This window comes from Rana temporaria, chromosome 1, assembly GCF_905171775.1.
Source record: "Rana temporaria chromosome 1, aRanTem1.1, whole genome shotgun sequence".
Taxonomy (NCBI): domain Eukaryota; kingdom Metazoa; phylum Chordata; class Amphibia; order Anura; family Ranidae; genus Rana; species Rana temporaria.
In genome coordinates this window covers 470597835-470614286 of record NC_053489.1, presented here as the reverse complement: position 1 = coordinate 470614286, position 16452 = coordinate 470597835, and the positions used below count along the sequence as shown (strand labels likewise).

At 43.7% G+C, this 16452-nt stretch overlaps 1 protein-coding gene across 4 annotated transcripts in view; it reads right to left on the bottom strand.

Moving 5' to 3' along the window:
- ZGRF1 (zinc finger GRF-type containing 1) overlaps window positions 1-16452 on the bottom strand; it is a 181164-nt gene that overhangs the window by 133878 nt on the left and 30834 nt on the right. For all 4 annotated transcript variants that reach the window (XM_040328973.1, XM_040328985.1, XM_040328974.1 and 1 more), the window contains exon 7: window positions 2535-2692. In XM_040328973.1, the coding sequence (XP_040184907.1) occupies window positions 2535-2692 (158 nt within the window). The remainder of the gene's footprint in view (window positions 1-2534; window positions 2693-16452) is intronic.

Sequence of the window (16452 nt, the reverse complement as noted above, 5' to 3'; positions counted from 1 at the left end):
AAGGTTGTAATTTTGTTTAACCACTTAAGGACCGCCTCCTGCACATATACGTCGGCAGCATGGCACGGCTGGGCACATATACGTACAGGTACGTCCTGTACTAGTACCCGGTCGCGGGCGCGCGCCCGCGGCACGCTCCCGCGACCCGGTCCAAAGCTCCGGGACCGCGGGTCCCGCGGACCCGATCGCCACTGGAGTGCGGTCCCCGGAGCTGAAGAACGGGGAGAGCCGTGTGTTCATGTGATCCCTTTTTTAGGGAGACACGATCGATGACGTTCAGACCTACAGCCACACCCCCCTACAGTTGTAAACACACACTAGGTGAAACAAAACTCCTTCAGCGCCCCCTTGTGGTTAACTCCCAAACGGCAACTGTCATTTTCACAATAAACAATGCAATTTAAATGCATTTTTTGCTGTGAAAATGACAATGGTCCCAAAAATGTGTCAAAATTGTTCGAAGTGTCCGCCATAATGTCGCAGTCACGAAAAAAATCGCTGATCGCCACCATAAGTAGTAAAAAAAAAAAAATTATAAAAATGCAATAAAACTATCCCCTATATTGTAAACGCTATAAATTTTGCGCACACCAACCGATAAACGCTTATTGTGATTTTTTTTTTACCAAAAATAGGTAGAAGAATATGTATCGGCCTAAACTGAGGAAAAAAAATTATTTTATATATTTTTGGGGGATATTTATTATAGCAAAAAGTAAAAAATATTGCATTTTTTTCAAAATTGTCGCTCTATTTTTGTTTATAGCGCAAAAAATAAAAACCGCAGAGGTGATCAAATACCACCAAAAGAAAGCTCTATTTGTGGGGAAAAAAGGACGCCAATTTTGTTTGGGAGCCACATCGCACGACCGCGCAATTGTCTGTTAAAGCGACGCAGTGCCGAATTGTAAAAACCCCTTGGGTCATTTAGCAGCATATTGGTCCAGTCCTTAAGTGGTTAAAAGCACTGAAACTGACCACACTGGCTTAAACTTGAGCCATTGTAATATATGGCAAACACTGTGCATGTGGTCTGGAATGCGGTGTAAACATGCACTGGGAAGCATCTAATGTGAACCAGTCCTAAATGCAACTCTGCTTCCAAAATAAATGTTTAGAAATATGTGAATACTCATCTGTCTTACTGCCCATGCCACCAATCTCTGCATAAGTGAAAAAAAAACTGACAGCTGAAGACCCTGCAAAATGCAACACTCCTAGGAGTGTCACTTTCCTGGTCCGCCCTATGAGCCCCTACCTATATCACAAGAGGACACAGTGCTGGCAGAGGGGCAAGCATATCAAATCACTGAGTGTAGGACCCCGACATTCCCCAAAAAGTTGGATTTTTAGCCAGCAGTATCCTTTCACTTTTACAGAAATCAGTAATGCTGGCAGCAGGATAGGTGAATATTCAATGTCTTCTTTGCAAGGAACAGTTTCTTTTGAACATATATTTTAGTGACAGAGTCACTTTAACTCAGACAGGGTGCTTCTATGCACAGGCATGGTGGGTTTTCTAAAAAGAAAGCCCAGCACTCCATGCATACTTAGCTCCTCTGTACATTTGACTAATGCAGATGGTTTTGTCTTTGAAAGTGCTCAGTATGAAATATTTGAATCCCTACTTTATTATTTCACGTTAAAGTGGAGTTCCACCCAAAAGTAGAAGCTCGGCTTATCTGACCCCCCCTCCAAATCTACATTTGGGAGTGTTTAGCAGATAACTGTCAAAAACAGGTACTCGCTCCCACTTCAGGGTAAGGGCGTCATGGCGACCTACGTCATCGGCGACCTATGTTATTTACAGCCCCTCCTTCTTTCCCCTGCTGCCTTCTGAAAGACACACACAGGTCCCAGAAGATAGTGGGACCATTCAGAAAGCGCAGCGTGACTTGCGCATGTGCAGTAGGAAACAGGCTGTGAAGCGACAAGGCTTCACTTCCTGTTTTCCAGTATTAAGGATACTGATAATATGCTGCAGCATTCCCCTCTGGTCAAGTAGGTAAGTGCTAAAGCCAAGCAAGCCTATAGACTTCTATGCACTGCGCTGAGACTCCTGGGAGTTGTAGTTTGATATGGCAGCCATATAATGGAGCCAATTCAGTCATTACACTACAGATCCCAATAAGCACTGTGCAGTAGGAGGAGTGAGAGATGATTTTGATTCAACTGCCTAGGAAAGCTCTTCTTCTTGGTGCGGAGGGATTTAGAGAGAGTATTTCCATCTGAATATTTGTCTACTAGCTGAAGACCATGCCAGTGAAGATCCAAGTCTGAGACTGGAAGTTAGGACACCCTGGGGTGGGGCAGCGAAGCACCACCCACATCACATGACCTGCACTGCTGCTGCTGATTTCCTGTGCTATTGTATGTTTGTACACTCAACATGGTGTATTAGAGGGGCTGAGGTTAAAGCAAAGAACAAAGGACCTTTTCTATCCAGTGTCTACTACAGGCGTAGCGCTACAATAATAATAATAAATACTTGTAATAACAATAATTTGAAAAAACTAAATAGTTTTTTTTTTTACCAGTGGCGGGGAGGTTGACTGAGGGAAGCATAATGTCTGTGCATCATCTTCTTCATACACTGGTGAAAAGGTGGACAACACTGGTACAGTGAAAAATTGAACTGGTACATCTTCACAAGTTGGTAGCTTCATTGCCAAGTTTCTTGTCCTGTGAAGAACTTAAGGTGTACAATATAGGTCTTACTTCAACAAAAACATACATCGTTACTGTAACATATTTAAGGGCACAAATGGTCAAAATTCCCAACAGTGTCACAATAGAAAATATCTTCAATGCTCATTAGTGTAAAAAATAAAACACTTACATAGAACTTCCGACTGGTAAAATGCTGAGATTACAAAGACTTGCACTTTATGACTTAAGAGTGGCAGTAAAGTCTGCTTTGTGATTTTTACCTACAGGTAAGCTTATATTAAAGATTACCTGTAGGTAAAATGAATATCTCCTAAACGTACACCGTTTAGAGGATATACGCTCTTTTGGCAGCCAGTGACATTGCCGGTGAATGCGCTCTGAAGGAATGGCATGCCTGTGCCGTTCCTTCAGAGCGCTGTGCCATGGCCGTGACTCCTGTGCGCATGCTTCATTCTAAGGTACACAAAATGTTAGAGAAAAAAAAAAAACTGTGCTGGTGTAACAACTTAAAAAAGCTGCAACTCAAAAGTGAAATACAAACCAAACAAATTAGAAAAAAAAACAAGCTGCGCTAATAATGAATAAACTAGACGGATGAATGTGATCTAATGAGCAAGTAAACCTAATGATTAGGTTGACAAATAAAATGTTAACTTATAAAGTGATCAAATAAACAAATGTGATTAAAAAACAGTAAAACAAGTGAATCCTGTAAAGTGGCAACCTATTGAATGAAACAAAGGCAAGCAATTCAACGACGGATTAGTGGATAAAATAAATCATACAATAATGATAAATAAAACAACAAATATGGCAAAATGATAACAAGTGTATAAATTAAAGGAGTTGTAAATGAAAAAAATGTTTCACCTTAATGCAATCTATACATTAAGGTGAAAAAACATCTGATGTTGCCCCCCCCCCCCCCCGTTTTACTTACCTGACCCATCGAAAGTCCCGTACGGTCCTGAGATCCTCTTCACCGCTCAGCCTGGCCGCTGATTGGCTAGAGCGGATGGATTGAGAGCAGTGCAGCCATTGGCTGGCACTGCTGTCAATCACATCCAGTGGCGCGCCGAGTGATACAGTGAGCGGCTATGGCCGCTCGCTGTATCACGGGAGCGTGCCCGCAATTACTCACCACCATGCGAGCTCTCGCATGACTGTAGTCAGTAATTGTGGGGAGGACCAGAGACAGCCGCCGAGGGACCCCAGAAGACGTGGATCGGGGCCACTCTGTGCAAACTGAACTGCACAGTGGAGGTAAGTATAACATGATTGTTATTTTAAAGGAAATTTTTTTTTCCTTTACAACCGCTTTAAGTGAAAATATCGACGAAAGTCTCCCGACTCGTTTCGTCACTATAAGGACGTCGTCCTGGACCCCAGGACGACTTCCTTATAGTGACGAAACGCATTGGAATAAGCAGGGTGCTGACGTCGCTTTTCTCACGTTCTGCTTGCATGGGGGGGTGTTTGTACCATTTGCCGGCCGGCTTAGCTTGTTTTAATGGAACTTTTTGCATAGTTTGTTTGTACACTTTTTTTTACAATAAACACCACCTGGTTTTACCGCTGGCGATCCTTTATTGTTTCTTCTTATGGGCTTAACTCACTCACGAGGATATCTTTGTGTCGCGTTTGTTAATTGCTGGGTATACATCAAGTCTTCAGGAACGCCCGTTTCGCTAGCCATCGGGAGGTTTTAAAGGCCCTGGCTGGGTATTAGACACAAGCTCTGACAGCTTGTATAGCTGGTAAGCCTTCAATTTATGTGGTGGTGGATTCACGGTGTCCTTCGAATATTCAACCTTTAACCCCCCACTGGGAAGCATTATTGAAGAGACTTTCTTATATATTTTCACTTAATTTATACACTTTTTATCATTTTGCCATATTTGTTTTATGTATCATTATGGTATGATTTATTTTATCCACTCATCCGTTGAATTGGTTGCCTGTGTTTCATTCAATAGGTTGCCTTTTTTTTTTGCCACTTTACAGGATTCACTTGTTTCACCGTTTTTAATCACATTTGTTTATTTAATCATTTTTTATTAGTTAACCTTTTATTTGTCAACCTAATCATTAGGTTTATTTGTTCACTAGATCACATTCAACTGTCTAGTTTAATCATTATTAGCACAGCTTGTTTTTTATTTCTTCATAAAATCAAAACAATACATCCACATCAAACAGCCTCAGATACACTGGAGGCCATAAATGCAGCCCTGTTACAGTCAGCCGATTTAGTAGCACCAAAACGCAAAGCCCGCATCCGGAAAAAAAAGTCTGGCTGGTTCAACAACCAGCTGTCACTACTGAAGCAAGAGCGCAGAAGGGCGGAAGCCGCCTGGAAAAGAAGTCCTGCAGAGGATAACCTCATCATCTACAAGGCAATAACAACACAATATCATAAGGAAATCTTCAAAGCCAAGAAACATAATTTTTCTATGGCGATTAACAGCGCCCTAAACTGCCCCCGCGAACTCTTCAAGATGGTCACCCAGACCATGAATCCAGGATGTCTTGAAGTCCCCAACTCAAACACCCAAGAATTCTGTAATGAATTATCGGATTTCTTCATCAATAAAATTGAAGGAATCCGGGAAAGCATTCTGCAAAACAATACCCCCCTCAACCCCCTCCTCAATCAACCACAAAATTCCCACAGAAACTTTCTACAATCAACAAAGTTCACTCTGGAACCCATCTCCATCGATGCCACAAAGAATATCATTGGTACTTTGCGTAACAGCACAGCGCCCAATGATATCATCCCCACTAAACTGCTGAAGGAATGTGCCGACATCCTGGCACCACCTATCACGCAGCTTATAAACCAGTCATTTAAGGAAGGCATAGTGCCCTCCCTGCTGAAAGAGGGCACAATCCAGCCCATCTTGAAAAAACCTAACCTGGATCCCAAGGACCCAGCTCACCGCCGCCCCATAACAGGCCTAAATGTTCTCTCCAAGGTAATGGAGAAAATAGTGGTACAACAGCTGCAACAGCATCTAGATACCCACAATCTACTCGATCCATTTCAATCAGGTTTCCGTCCCGGACACGGGACAGAAACGACCTTACTTAAAATATGGGACGACGCCCTCGAGGCCGCAGACGAAAGAGAATCCTGTCTCCTGGTTCTGCTGGACCTAAGCGCAGCCTTTGACACGGTAGACCACAAACTGTTACTGATGCGACTGGCTGAGGTAGCCAGAGTCGCAGAAGGTGATTTACCATGGTTTTCCTCCTTTCTTGAAAACCGATCACAAACAGTGAAACTGGGATCTTTCACGTCGGAAAAGCGCACGGTGTCATGTGGAGTACCCCAAGGATCCCCCCTGTCGCCGGTGCTTTTCAACATCTATCTTCGCCCTCTCTTTGAAATCATCAGTAGCCAAGAACTACTCTATCACTCTTATGCAGACGATACGCAACTATATTTTCGCATCTGCAACAAAAAGGATCATCATCTCAGTTTAGAGAAATGTCTCTCTTTGATAGAAAACTGGATGACTAAGAATTATCTTAAACTCAATAGCTCCAAAACAGAACTTCTTATGTTTCAGGCCAGCCGAAAGAGTCAACTGGCAACAACCTGGACACCGCCGCCCATTCTGGGCCAAATCATCACCAGTAGCTCCAAAGTCAAAAGTCTCGGAGTCATCTTCGACACCCTCATGACAATGGACGCACAAATAGGGTCAGTAGTCAGCGGATCGCACCATCTGTTGCGCCTACTACGCAGCCGTATTCCATTTATCCCCAAAGAAGACGTAGCAGTCGTGGTAGGAACAATCGTGAACTCCAGACTGGACTATGCAAATGCCCTTTACCTCGGACTCCCAAAGTACCAAATCTCTCGTCTGCAAGTCGTTCAGAACACGGCCGCCAGACTTGTGACTGGGAAAAAGACATGGGAATCAATCTCACCTTCGCTGAGAACCCTTCACTGGTTGCCAGTAAAAGACAGAATTGCTTTTAAAGCACTCTGCCTGACACATAAGTGCATCCATGGGAAGGCTCCGCAATATCTTTGCGACAAGATAGAACCCCACAATTCCAATCGCGTTCTGCGATCCACCGACCAAAATCTGGTCAAGGTACCCAAAACCAAATACAAGTCCAAAGGAGAAAGAAGGTTTGCTTTTCAAGGTCCTAGACTATGGAACGCTTTACCAACCAGCATTCGGTTGGAGGAAAACCACCTGACTTTCAGAAGACAGATCAAAACTCTGCTCTTTTGATGTCAAGAGACAGAAACAACAAGCGCCCAGAGGCGATTCAGTTCGCATGTGCCGCGCTATACAAGTTTTTCATTCATTCATTCATTCTAAGGTAAGTATTTCATATTGTAATACTATGTGATACATACAAGCAAATGATGTCATTGCCTTGCAGGTGATTTTTTTTTTTTTAATGATTGGTGATCTCTCCAGACTATCATTACTTGCAAAGGCTTGGGATTAACCCTTTGTAAAACTGTCAACAGTAAACATCATTCATCTCCAGAACACTTTGCAATCAATCTCTGGAAGATTCTAAACTACAGTGCAGGGTTTGACAAATTTGCTTGTAATCTAGGAGCCAGCTAAAAAAGTTAGGAGCCAGAAAACGCGCCCCATCCCGACGAACTCGCACGCAGAATCGAACACATACGTGAGTAGCGCCAGCATATGTAAACGGTATTCAAACCACACATGTGAGGTATCGCCGCCATCGTTCGAGCGAGAGCAATAATTCTAGCTCTAGACCTCCTCTGTAACTCAAAACATGCAACCTGTAGAATTTTTTAAACGTCGCCTTTGGAGATTTTAAAGGGTAAAAGTTTGTCAGCATTCCACGAGCGGACGCAATTTTGAAGCGTAACATGTTGGGTATCACTTTACTCGGCGTAACATTATCTTTCACAATTTAAAAAAAAATTGGGATAACTTTACTGTTGTCTTATTTTTTTATTTAAAAAAAGTGTATTTTTTCCCAAAAAAAGAGCGCTTGTAAGACCGCTGCGCAAATACGGTGTGACAGAAAGTATTGCAATGATCGCCATTTTATTCTCTAGGGCAGTGATGGCGAACCTTTTTGAGCCCGAGTGCCCAAACCGCGACGCAAAACCAACTTATTTCTTTCAAAGTGCCAACACTGAATTAAAACTGTAAATTATGCTTTCGGTTACTATACATTACTGCCCACCATTCAGTTGCTATCGGTTACCATACATTACTGCCCACCATTCTGTTACTATACATTACTGCCCACCATTCGGTTGCTATACATACCTGCCCACCATTCGGTTGCTATACATTACTGCCCACCATTCAGTTGCTATACATTACTGCCCACCATTCAGTTGCTATACATTACTGCCCACCATTCAGTTGCTATCGGTTACCATGCATTACTGACCATCATTCGGTTGCTATACATTACTGCCCACCATTCTGTTACTATACATTACTGCCCACCATTCGGTTGCTATACATACCTGCCCACCATTCGGTTGCTATACATTACTGCCCACCATTCAGTTGCTATACATTACTGCCCACCATTCAGTTGCTATACATTACTGCCCACCATTCAGTTGCTATCGGTTACCATGCATTACTGACCATCATTCGGTTGCTATACATTACTGCCCACCATTCAGTTGCTATTGGTTACCATAAATTACTGCCCATGATTTGGTTACTATACATTACTGCCCACCATTCAGATGATATCGGTTACCATACATTACTGCCCATCATTCGGTTACTATACATTACTGCCCACCATTCAGTTGCTATACATTACTGCCCACCATTCAGTTGCTATACATTACTGCCCACCATTCAGTTGCTATCGGTTACCATACATTACTGCCCATCATTCAGTTGCTATACATTACTGCCCACCATTCAGTTGCTATACATTACTGCCCACCATTCAGTTGCTATACATTACTGCCCACCATTCAGTTGCTATCGGTTACCATGCATTACTGACCATCATTCGGTTGCTATACATTACTGCCCACCATTCAGTTGCTATTGGTTACCATAAATTACTGCCCATGATTTGGTTACTATACATTACTGCCCACCATTCAGATGATATCGGTTACCATACATTACTGCCCATCATTCGGTTACTATACATTACTGCCCACCATTCAGTTGCTATACATTACTGCCCACCATTCAGTTGCTATACATTACTGCCCACCATTCAGTTGCTATCGGTTACCATACATTACTGCCCATCATTCAGTTGCTATACATTACTGCCCACCATTCAGTTGCTATACATTACTGCCCACCATTCAGTTGCTATACATTACTGCCCACCATTCAGTTGCTATCGGTTACCATGCATTACTGACCATCATTCGGTTGCTATACATTACTGCCCACCATTCAGTTGCTATACATTACTGCCCACCATTCAGTTGCTATCGGTTACCATGCATTACTGACCATCATTCGGTTGCTATACATTACTGCCCACCATTCAGTTGCTATACATTACTGCCCACCATTCAGTTGCTATCGGTTACCATGCATTACTGACCATCATTCGGTTGCTATACATTACTGCCCACCATTCAGTTGCTATTGGTTACCATAAATTACTGCCCATGATTTGGTTACTATACATTACTGCCCACCATTCAGTTGATATCGGTTACCATACATTACTGCCCATCATTCGGTTACTATACATTACTGCCCACCATTCAGTTGCTATACATTACTGCCCACCATTCAGTTGCTATACATTACTGCCCACCATTCAGTTGCTATCGGTTACCATACATTACTGCCCATCATTCAGTTGCTATCGGTTACCATACATTACTGCCCATCATTCAGTTGCTAGAGGTTACTGTCAATGATTACCTGCAATTCAGTCCCCTTCTGCAAACTGCTCAGTCCTGCTGTTGCTTTATAAATCACCACCCCCGCTGCTGGCAGAAGGGTGAGGAAGAATGCACACAGCCATGTCTGTGTCTTTGATCTCCCTGCTCGTGCTGCTGACCGGAGAAGGGAAGGGGGGCCATCACAGAAAGCCTGCTCTGCCTCACAGCAGCTCCGGTCCTGACAGAGGAGAAGAAGGCTCTGGAAGTTGGAACATGGTAAGTGCAGGGAACAGCCGAGCAGAGCACACTCCCGCCCGCCTCAATACAGTTCAGCCACGCATTCATCTCTGCCTGCATCTTCTTGTCAAATGTGGCGGGCTGCAGGAGGAGGGCGGGTTACAGCGATACTGATTGGCTGAGAGGCGGTGGTGGGCGGAGCAGTTATTAGAAGTGTGGACAAAACTATTCTATGATTGCGCTCGTCACCCCGGGCGCCTATTGTTTGTCACTCCCACTCGGGCACGTCACCGCTAGCCCACAGAACTATGGGAGATGTAGTTTGCGGTGCGGTGTGGACGATTCTGTGCTTCACTGTGTGATTTCCTCATTTGATGGCGTGCCCACAGAAAAGGCTCGGAGTGCCAGCAGCGGCACGCGTGCCACGGGTTCGCCATCACTGCTCTAGGGTGTTAGAATAAAAAAAATATAATGTTTGGGGGTTCTAATTAGAGGAAAGGAGATGGCAGTGAAAAATTACATTAGAATTGCTGTTTAACTTGTAATGCCAACGGCCACCACCAGATGGCGCCAGCTCACAGAAGGAGGAGCTTGGGACAGCTTGGGACTTCACAAGGCCGCAAAACCGCGGCCTCAATTACTGGCCGTCGCGGGCCTGACGCGATCGCGCGGCAGGGGAGGTGGGGCGCACTGAGACACAGAATCCTGTGCCTCCGTGCGCCCCCACCTCCCCCGTCGCGCAATCGCGGCGGCTGGTAATTGAGGTCGCGGCTTCGCCTGGTCACAATTTCTTGTCGCAATTGCGACCTGGAGCCCGGACATTGTCGACCCCTGGTATATGGTTATTTGTAACCGTTTGCTCAGCGTGCTGATACCGCTTCAGGCAATTATCCTTTCTTACTAGAACATTTATGATCGGGCAATATCTACATCAGAGAAGTAATAAGGGATACTGTATATAGTATAAACCACACATGGATGCCTGGCAGGAGAGTCTTTAAATGATTTTAAATGTTTTGTAAGCATCATGTTCACTTTTCATTGACATATACAGTATATTTTTGCAATGAAGAAAATCATGTTGGTATTTACTTCCATTTGTGGGGCTTGTTTAAGTGTTTGGATGAATTCAAAGTTGAAGATTTAGCCAATTACACAAATACTAACTTATGAGCCAGTTTACTGAAATGTTAGCAAAGTGGTATGAAATGCCGATTTATAATTCCGTCCTACAGGTAAGCTTCTAATAAATCATACCTGTATGTACTGTGAACATCTCCTAAACGTGCGCCGTGTAAGGCCCCATACACACGAGAGGATTTATCCGCGGATACGGTCCAGCGGACCGTTTCCACGGATAAATCCTCTCGAGGATTTCCGCGGATTTCTATGCGATGGCGTGTACACAACATCGCATTGAAATCCGCGCCGAAATCCTCTGGCGATGACGTGTCGCGCCGTCGCCGCGATTATGGCGCGGCGACGTGCTCGACGATGTCATATAAGGAATTCCACGCATGCATCGAATCATTACGACGCATGCGGGGGATCCCTTCGGACGGATGGATCCGGTGAGTCTATACAGACCAGCGGATCCATCCGTTGGGATGGATTCCAGCAGATGGATTTGTTTGGCATGTCAGCGAATATTCGATCTGCTGGAATCCATCCCAGGGGAGAAATATCCGCGGAAACAGATCCGCTGGCGTGTACACACCATAGGATCTATCCGCTGAAACCCATTTGCTGGGATTTTTCAGCGGATGGATTCTATCGTGTGTACGGGGCCTAAGAGATATTCACATTAGCTTGAGCTGATTATTATTATTATTATACAGGATTTATATAGCGCCAACAGTTTGCGCAGCGCTTTACAACATCAGGGAAGACAGTACAGTTACAATATAATTCAATACAGGAGGGATCAAAGGGCCCTGCTCGTTAGAGCTTACAATCTAGAAGGGAGGGTCAAGTGGAACAAAGGGTAGTAGATGTGGGGGGTGATCAGATGGACAAAATTAAAGTACAGTTGTTAGATGTGGGTAGGATAGGCTTCTCTGAAGAGGAGGGTTTTCAGGGATCCTCTTAAAGCTAACAGAGAAGGAAATAGACGGACAGATTGGGGTAAGGAGTTCCATAGGCTTGGAGAGGAAAAGTCCTGGAGACGAGCATGAGAGGAGGTGATGAGAGAGCAGGAGGTCTTGAGAAGAACGAAGTATGATGTAACTGCATATGGGCCGTGTGCCGTGAATTCAGAGAGGGCTGTGCCACGATAGGGTCTCCTGTGCACATGCATGGGAGTTATGTTTTTGCAGCTTGGCTATTCGAATGGAAAGCGGTAACCCAGAAGGGAGACCTAGCAAAGATGGAAGCAGGGGTGACAGCTTAGCACTGGAGAGCTCTGTTTCAAAGGTAAGTATTTGCACAGTATAAAACAATGCAAGAGGCCCTTTAAAAAAAAAAAAAGTTGGTATTTTTACAGACAAAATCCTGTCAAAACAAAAAAACAAACAAACAAAAACGTTATTCTCTTGCACAGTTATGGATGCAGATGGTATCAGACTTCCAGTTGTTTAGGATTTCTAATCGCACACTATGGTTCCATCTGCTAGCCCCTAAGCCGCTACTGCGTCTTGTAGTGACAAAAAGGCCACAGAGCGCAATGGGGGAGCAGACATCGGACATTCTCAAAAAGTGCGTTGCTTGTCTATGTCTTATAACAAGATAGGGGGCCAGCAAATTGAACCAGAGAACTTATATCAGGCTAGAATCAGCCTGATATAAAACTAGAAGGCGAGTTCTAGCTTTAAAGTAGAACTAAAGCTAAAACATTGGTTTTAATTTTTGATAAAGTATAGGAGGGTTAAAACCTCTGTCATATTTTTGCCCTCCCATTGAGGAGATTTCCCTTCACTTCCTGTTCCATAGCTAAAACAGGAGGTGAGAGGAAATCACTACAAAGCGAGAGTCCTCACTGCAAGATTTCCCCGCTATACCTGCTCTGGTGATTTCTTTTTGCTTTCAGTGAGAACGATAAATAGGACAAATAGAGAAGGTGAATCTCCCTAATGGAGACACAGAAGGCAGTAAAACTTGACAGGTTTCTCCACGGTATCCAAAGCTTTAGTTATACTGTACTGTAAATGAATTGTATAAGGTCTCATTTAAAGGACAGCAAGCTGATACATTAATATTTTGATCATTGTCCAAATAAAGTAGAAAACCTTCACAGCTATTCTATGTTCCCTACTTTAGTTATTGTGAAAAGATTTCCCCTGTTGCCCAAAAAAAAGAAATTTCCCCAAATATCCTTGATTTTCCACCAAAAGCATTTCTCACTATTCCCCCCCCCCCAAGTCCGGTTGGTCAGGTCCGAAGTACTTACCCCATTAATGGTATCGCTTCTCCAGGGCTTCACCTGCTCTCCGCGGTCACCACAGTGGCTTCCGTTTCCTCTCTCCTCCTCGACGGCCAATCGGGACTCGCCTCTTTTCGGCCAATCCGGAAACGGGTCTTATACCCGCATCCCGATTGGCCGGGAGGAGAATCAGTGTTTCAATACATATTGAAAAATTATTTCGCTATTGTAACACACCTGGGTGGGCTCGTAGCGCAATGCTCTGCACCTGAGCCCCACCCTATTTTAAAGCCTATTAGAGCCTCTTTAAAATAGGGCACCGATTAGAGCCTCAGGCTCTAATCGGTGCTTCAAAAAAACACCCCCTTCCCCACGTTGGAATTCATGCATCCAGCATCCTGCATGGGGGACGGACTCATGGATGGGGGGCGGCGGCCCTAATGGGTGGACCATTACTGCAAATGAATATGCTTTGATCTAAACCAGGGGTCTTCAAACTATGGCCCTCCAGGTGTTCAGGAACTACAATTCCCATCATGCCCAGTCATGTCTGTGAATGTCAGAGTTTTGCAATGCCTCATGGGATTTGTAGTTCTGCAACAACTGGAGGGCCGTAGTTTGAGGATCCCTGATCTAAACTATTCCATTGTAGTTCTTACTGTAAGTTTAGGTTTGTTTTCCTGCTGGAAGGTGAGCCACTCCAGTCTCAAAGTATTTTGCAGACTATAACAGTTTTCTTCTAAGATTGACCTGTATCTGGCTCCATCCATCTTCCCATTAACTCTGACAAGCTTCCCTGTCCCTGCTGAAGAAAAGCATCCCCACAACATGATTCTACCACCACCATGTTTCACAGTGAGGATGGTGTGTTCAGGGTGATGTGCAGTGTTAGTTTTCCACCACACATAGCGTTTTGCTTTTTAGTCAAAAAGTTCAATATTGGTCTTATCTGACCAGAGAACCTTCTTCCACTTGTTTGCTGTGTCCCCCACATGGCTTCTCGCAAACTGCAAAAGGGACTTCTTATGTCTTTCTTTCAAAAATGTCTTTCTTCTTGCCACTCTTCCATAAAGGACATAATTGCCAGGGACACGACTAATAGTTGTCCTGTGGACAGATTCTCCCACCTGAGCTGTAGATCTCTGCAGCTCCTCCAGAGTTACCATGGGCCTCTTGGCTGCTTCTCTGGTGAATGCTCTCCTTGCCTGGCCTGTCAGTTTAGGTGGATGGCCATGTCTTGGTAGGTTTGCAGTTGTGCCATACGCTTTCCATTTTCGGATGATGGGTTGAACAGTGCTCCGTGGGATGTTCAAAGCTTGGGATATTTTTTATAACCTAACCCTGCTTTAAACAAATCCACAACTTTATCCCTGACCAATCTGCTGTGTTCCTTGGACTTCATGATGCGGTTTGTTCACTAAGGTTCTCTAACAAACCAATGAGGGCTTCACAGAACAGCTGCATTTATACTGAGATTAAATTACACACAGGTGGACACTATTTATTAATTAGGTGACTTCTGAAGGCAGGGATATCAAAGTAAAGGGGGCTTCATACAAATGCACACCACACTTTTCAGATATTTATTTGTAAAACATTTTGAAGACCATTTATCATTTTCCTTCCACTTCACAATTATGTGCCACTTTGTGTTGGTCTATCTAGAGCTGCAAAAGTCTAGTCAAATTGAGAATCACTATTTTTTTTCTAAAGCCTCGTATACACGATCAGATTTGCAGACGGGAATTGTTTGATGACAGGCTGTTGGCGGAAAATCCTACCGTTTGTATGCTCCATTGGACAATTGTTCGCAGATTTTCCACGGACAAATGTTGGATGGCAGGCTTTAAAATGTTGTTGTCTGTTGTCGGATTTACCGAGCGTGTGTACACAAGTCTGTGGGACAAAAGTCCAAAGTACAAACACACATTCTCAGAAGCAATGCTCACCAAACACAACATTAGCAGAAGGTGCCCAAAGGGTGGCGCTAAAGAGCTGAAAACGACATAGTACGTCACTACATTCGTGTTTGTTGGCCGACAATTGTGTGCTGTTTGTATGCAAGACAAGTTGTTGGGCCAACGCCCTTTAGACAAAGGTCTGAGGCTTTGTCTGCGGAAAATTTGATCATGTGAACGAGGCTTTAGAATAAAGATTACGATTCTTGCGGCATAACATCATGTTTCACATTATACAAAAATATTGGGCTAAGTTTACTGTTTAGCTTTTTATTAATTCATTAAAGTGTTTTTTCCCCAAAAATTGTGTTCGATAGACCGATGCGCAAATACAGTGTGGCATAAAATATTGCACCAACCGCCATTTTATTCTCAAGGGTCTCTGCTAAAAAATTATTATATATATTAGGGCTGAAACAACTAATCGATTAATTGACAACTAATCGATTATGAAATTAATCGATTACAATTTTCATAATCGATTAATCGGCCAGTAACATAATGGGGTTAAAACAACTAAAATTAGCCATTTATAGTACAAAAAAGCACATTGCTACTGTAAGTATTACTTTCACTGTCCCACAGTAAAAAAAATGAACCCCTTACAGTAGCGATTATTTGCTCTTTTTGTACTTATTTTAGTTTTTTTAACCCCTAAACCACTAAACATCTCAGGCCGGAGTCACACCTCTGTGTTTTTTGGTGCTTTTTGAGGAAACACACTACAGTTCATTTACATGTTTTCCTATGGGACACGTTCACATCCATGATTTTTTTTCAGCTGCTGCGTATTTGGAAAGGGCAAGGACTTTTTAACACAAAACGGTGCCATTTTTTTTTTTTTTGGTTCAATATACTTCAATGGAGAAGCTGCAGAAAATCATGTACAGTAATGTGTTTTTGCAGCAATTTTGGGGTAGATCCACAAAGAAAGTACGCCGGCGTATCTATTGATACGCCGGCGTAATTTCAAAATTCCCACGTCGTATCTTTGTTTTGAATCCTCAAAACAAGATACGACGGCATCTGGGTTAGATCCGACAGGCGTACGTCTTCGTACACCTTCGGATCTTAGGTGCAATTTTTCGACGTCCACTAGGTGGCGTTCCCGTCGTAATCCGAGTCGAGTATGCAAATTAGCTATTTCCGACGATCCACGAACGTACAAGCGGCCGCCGCATTATTTTACGTCGTTTCCGTTCGGCTTTTTCCGGCGTATAGTTAAAGCTGCTATCTGGTGGTGTACTCAATGTTAAGTATGGCCGTCGTTCCCGCGTAAGTCGCGTTGTTTGCGTAAGTCGTCCGTGAATGGGGCTGGACGCCATTTACGTTCACGTCGAAAACAATGACGTCCTTGCGACGTCATTTGGAGCAATGCACCC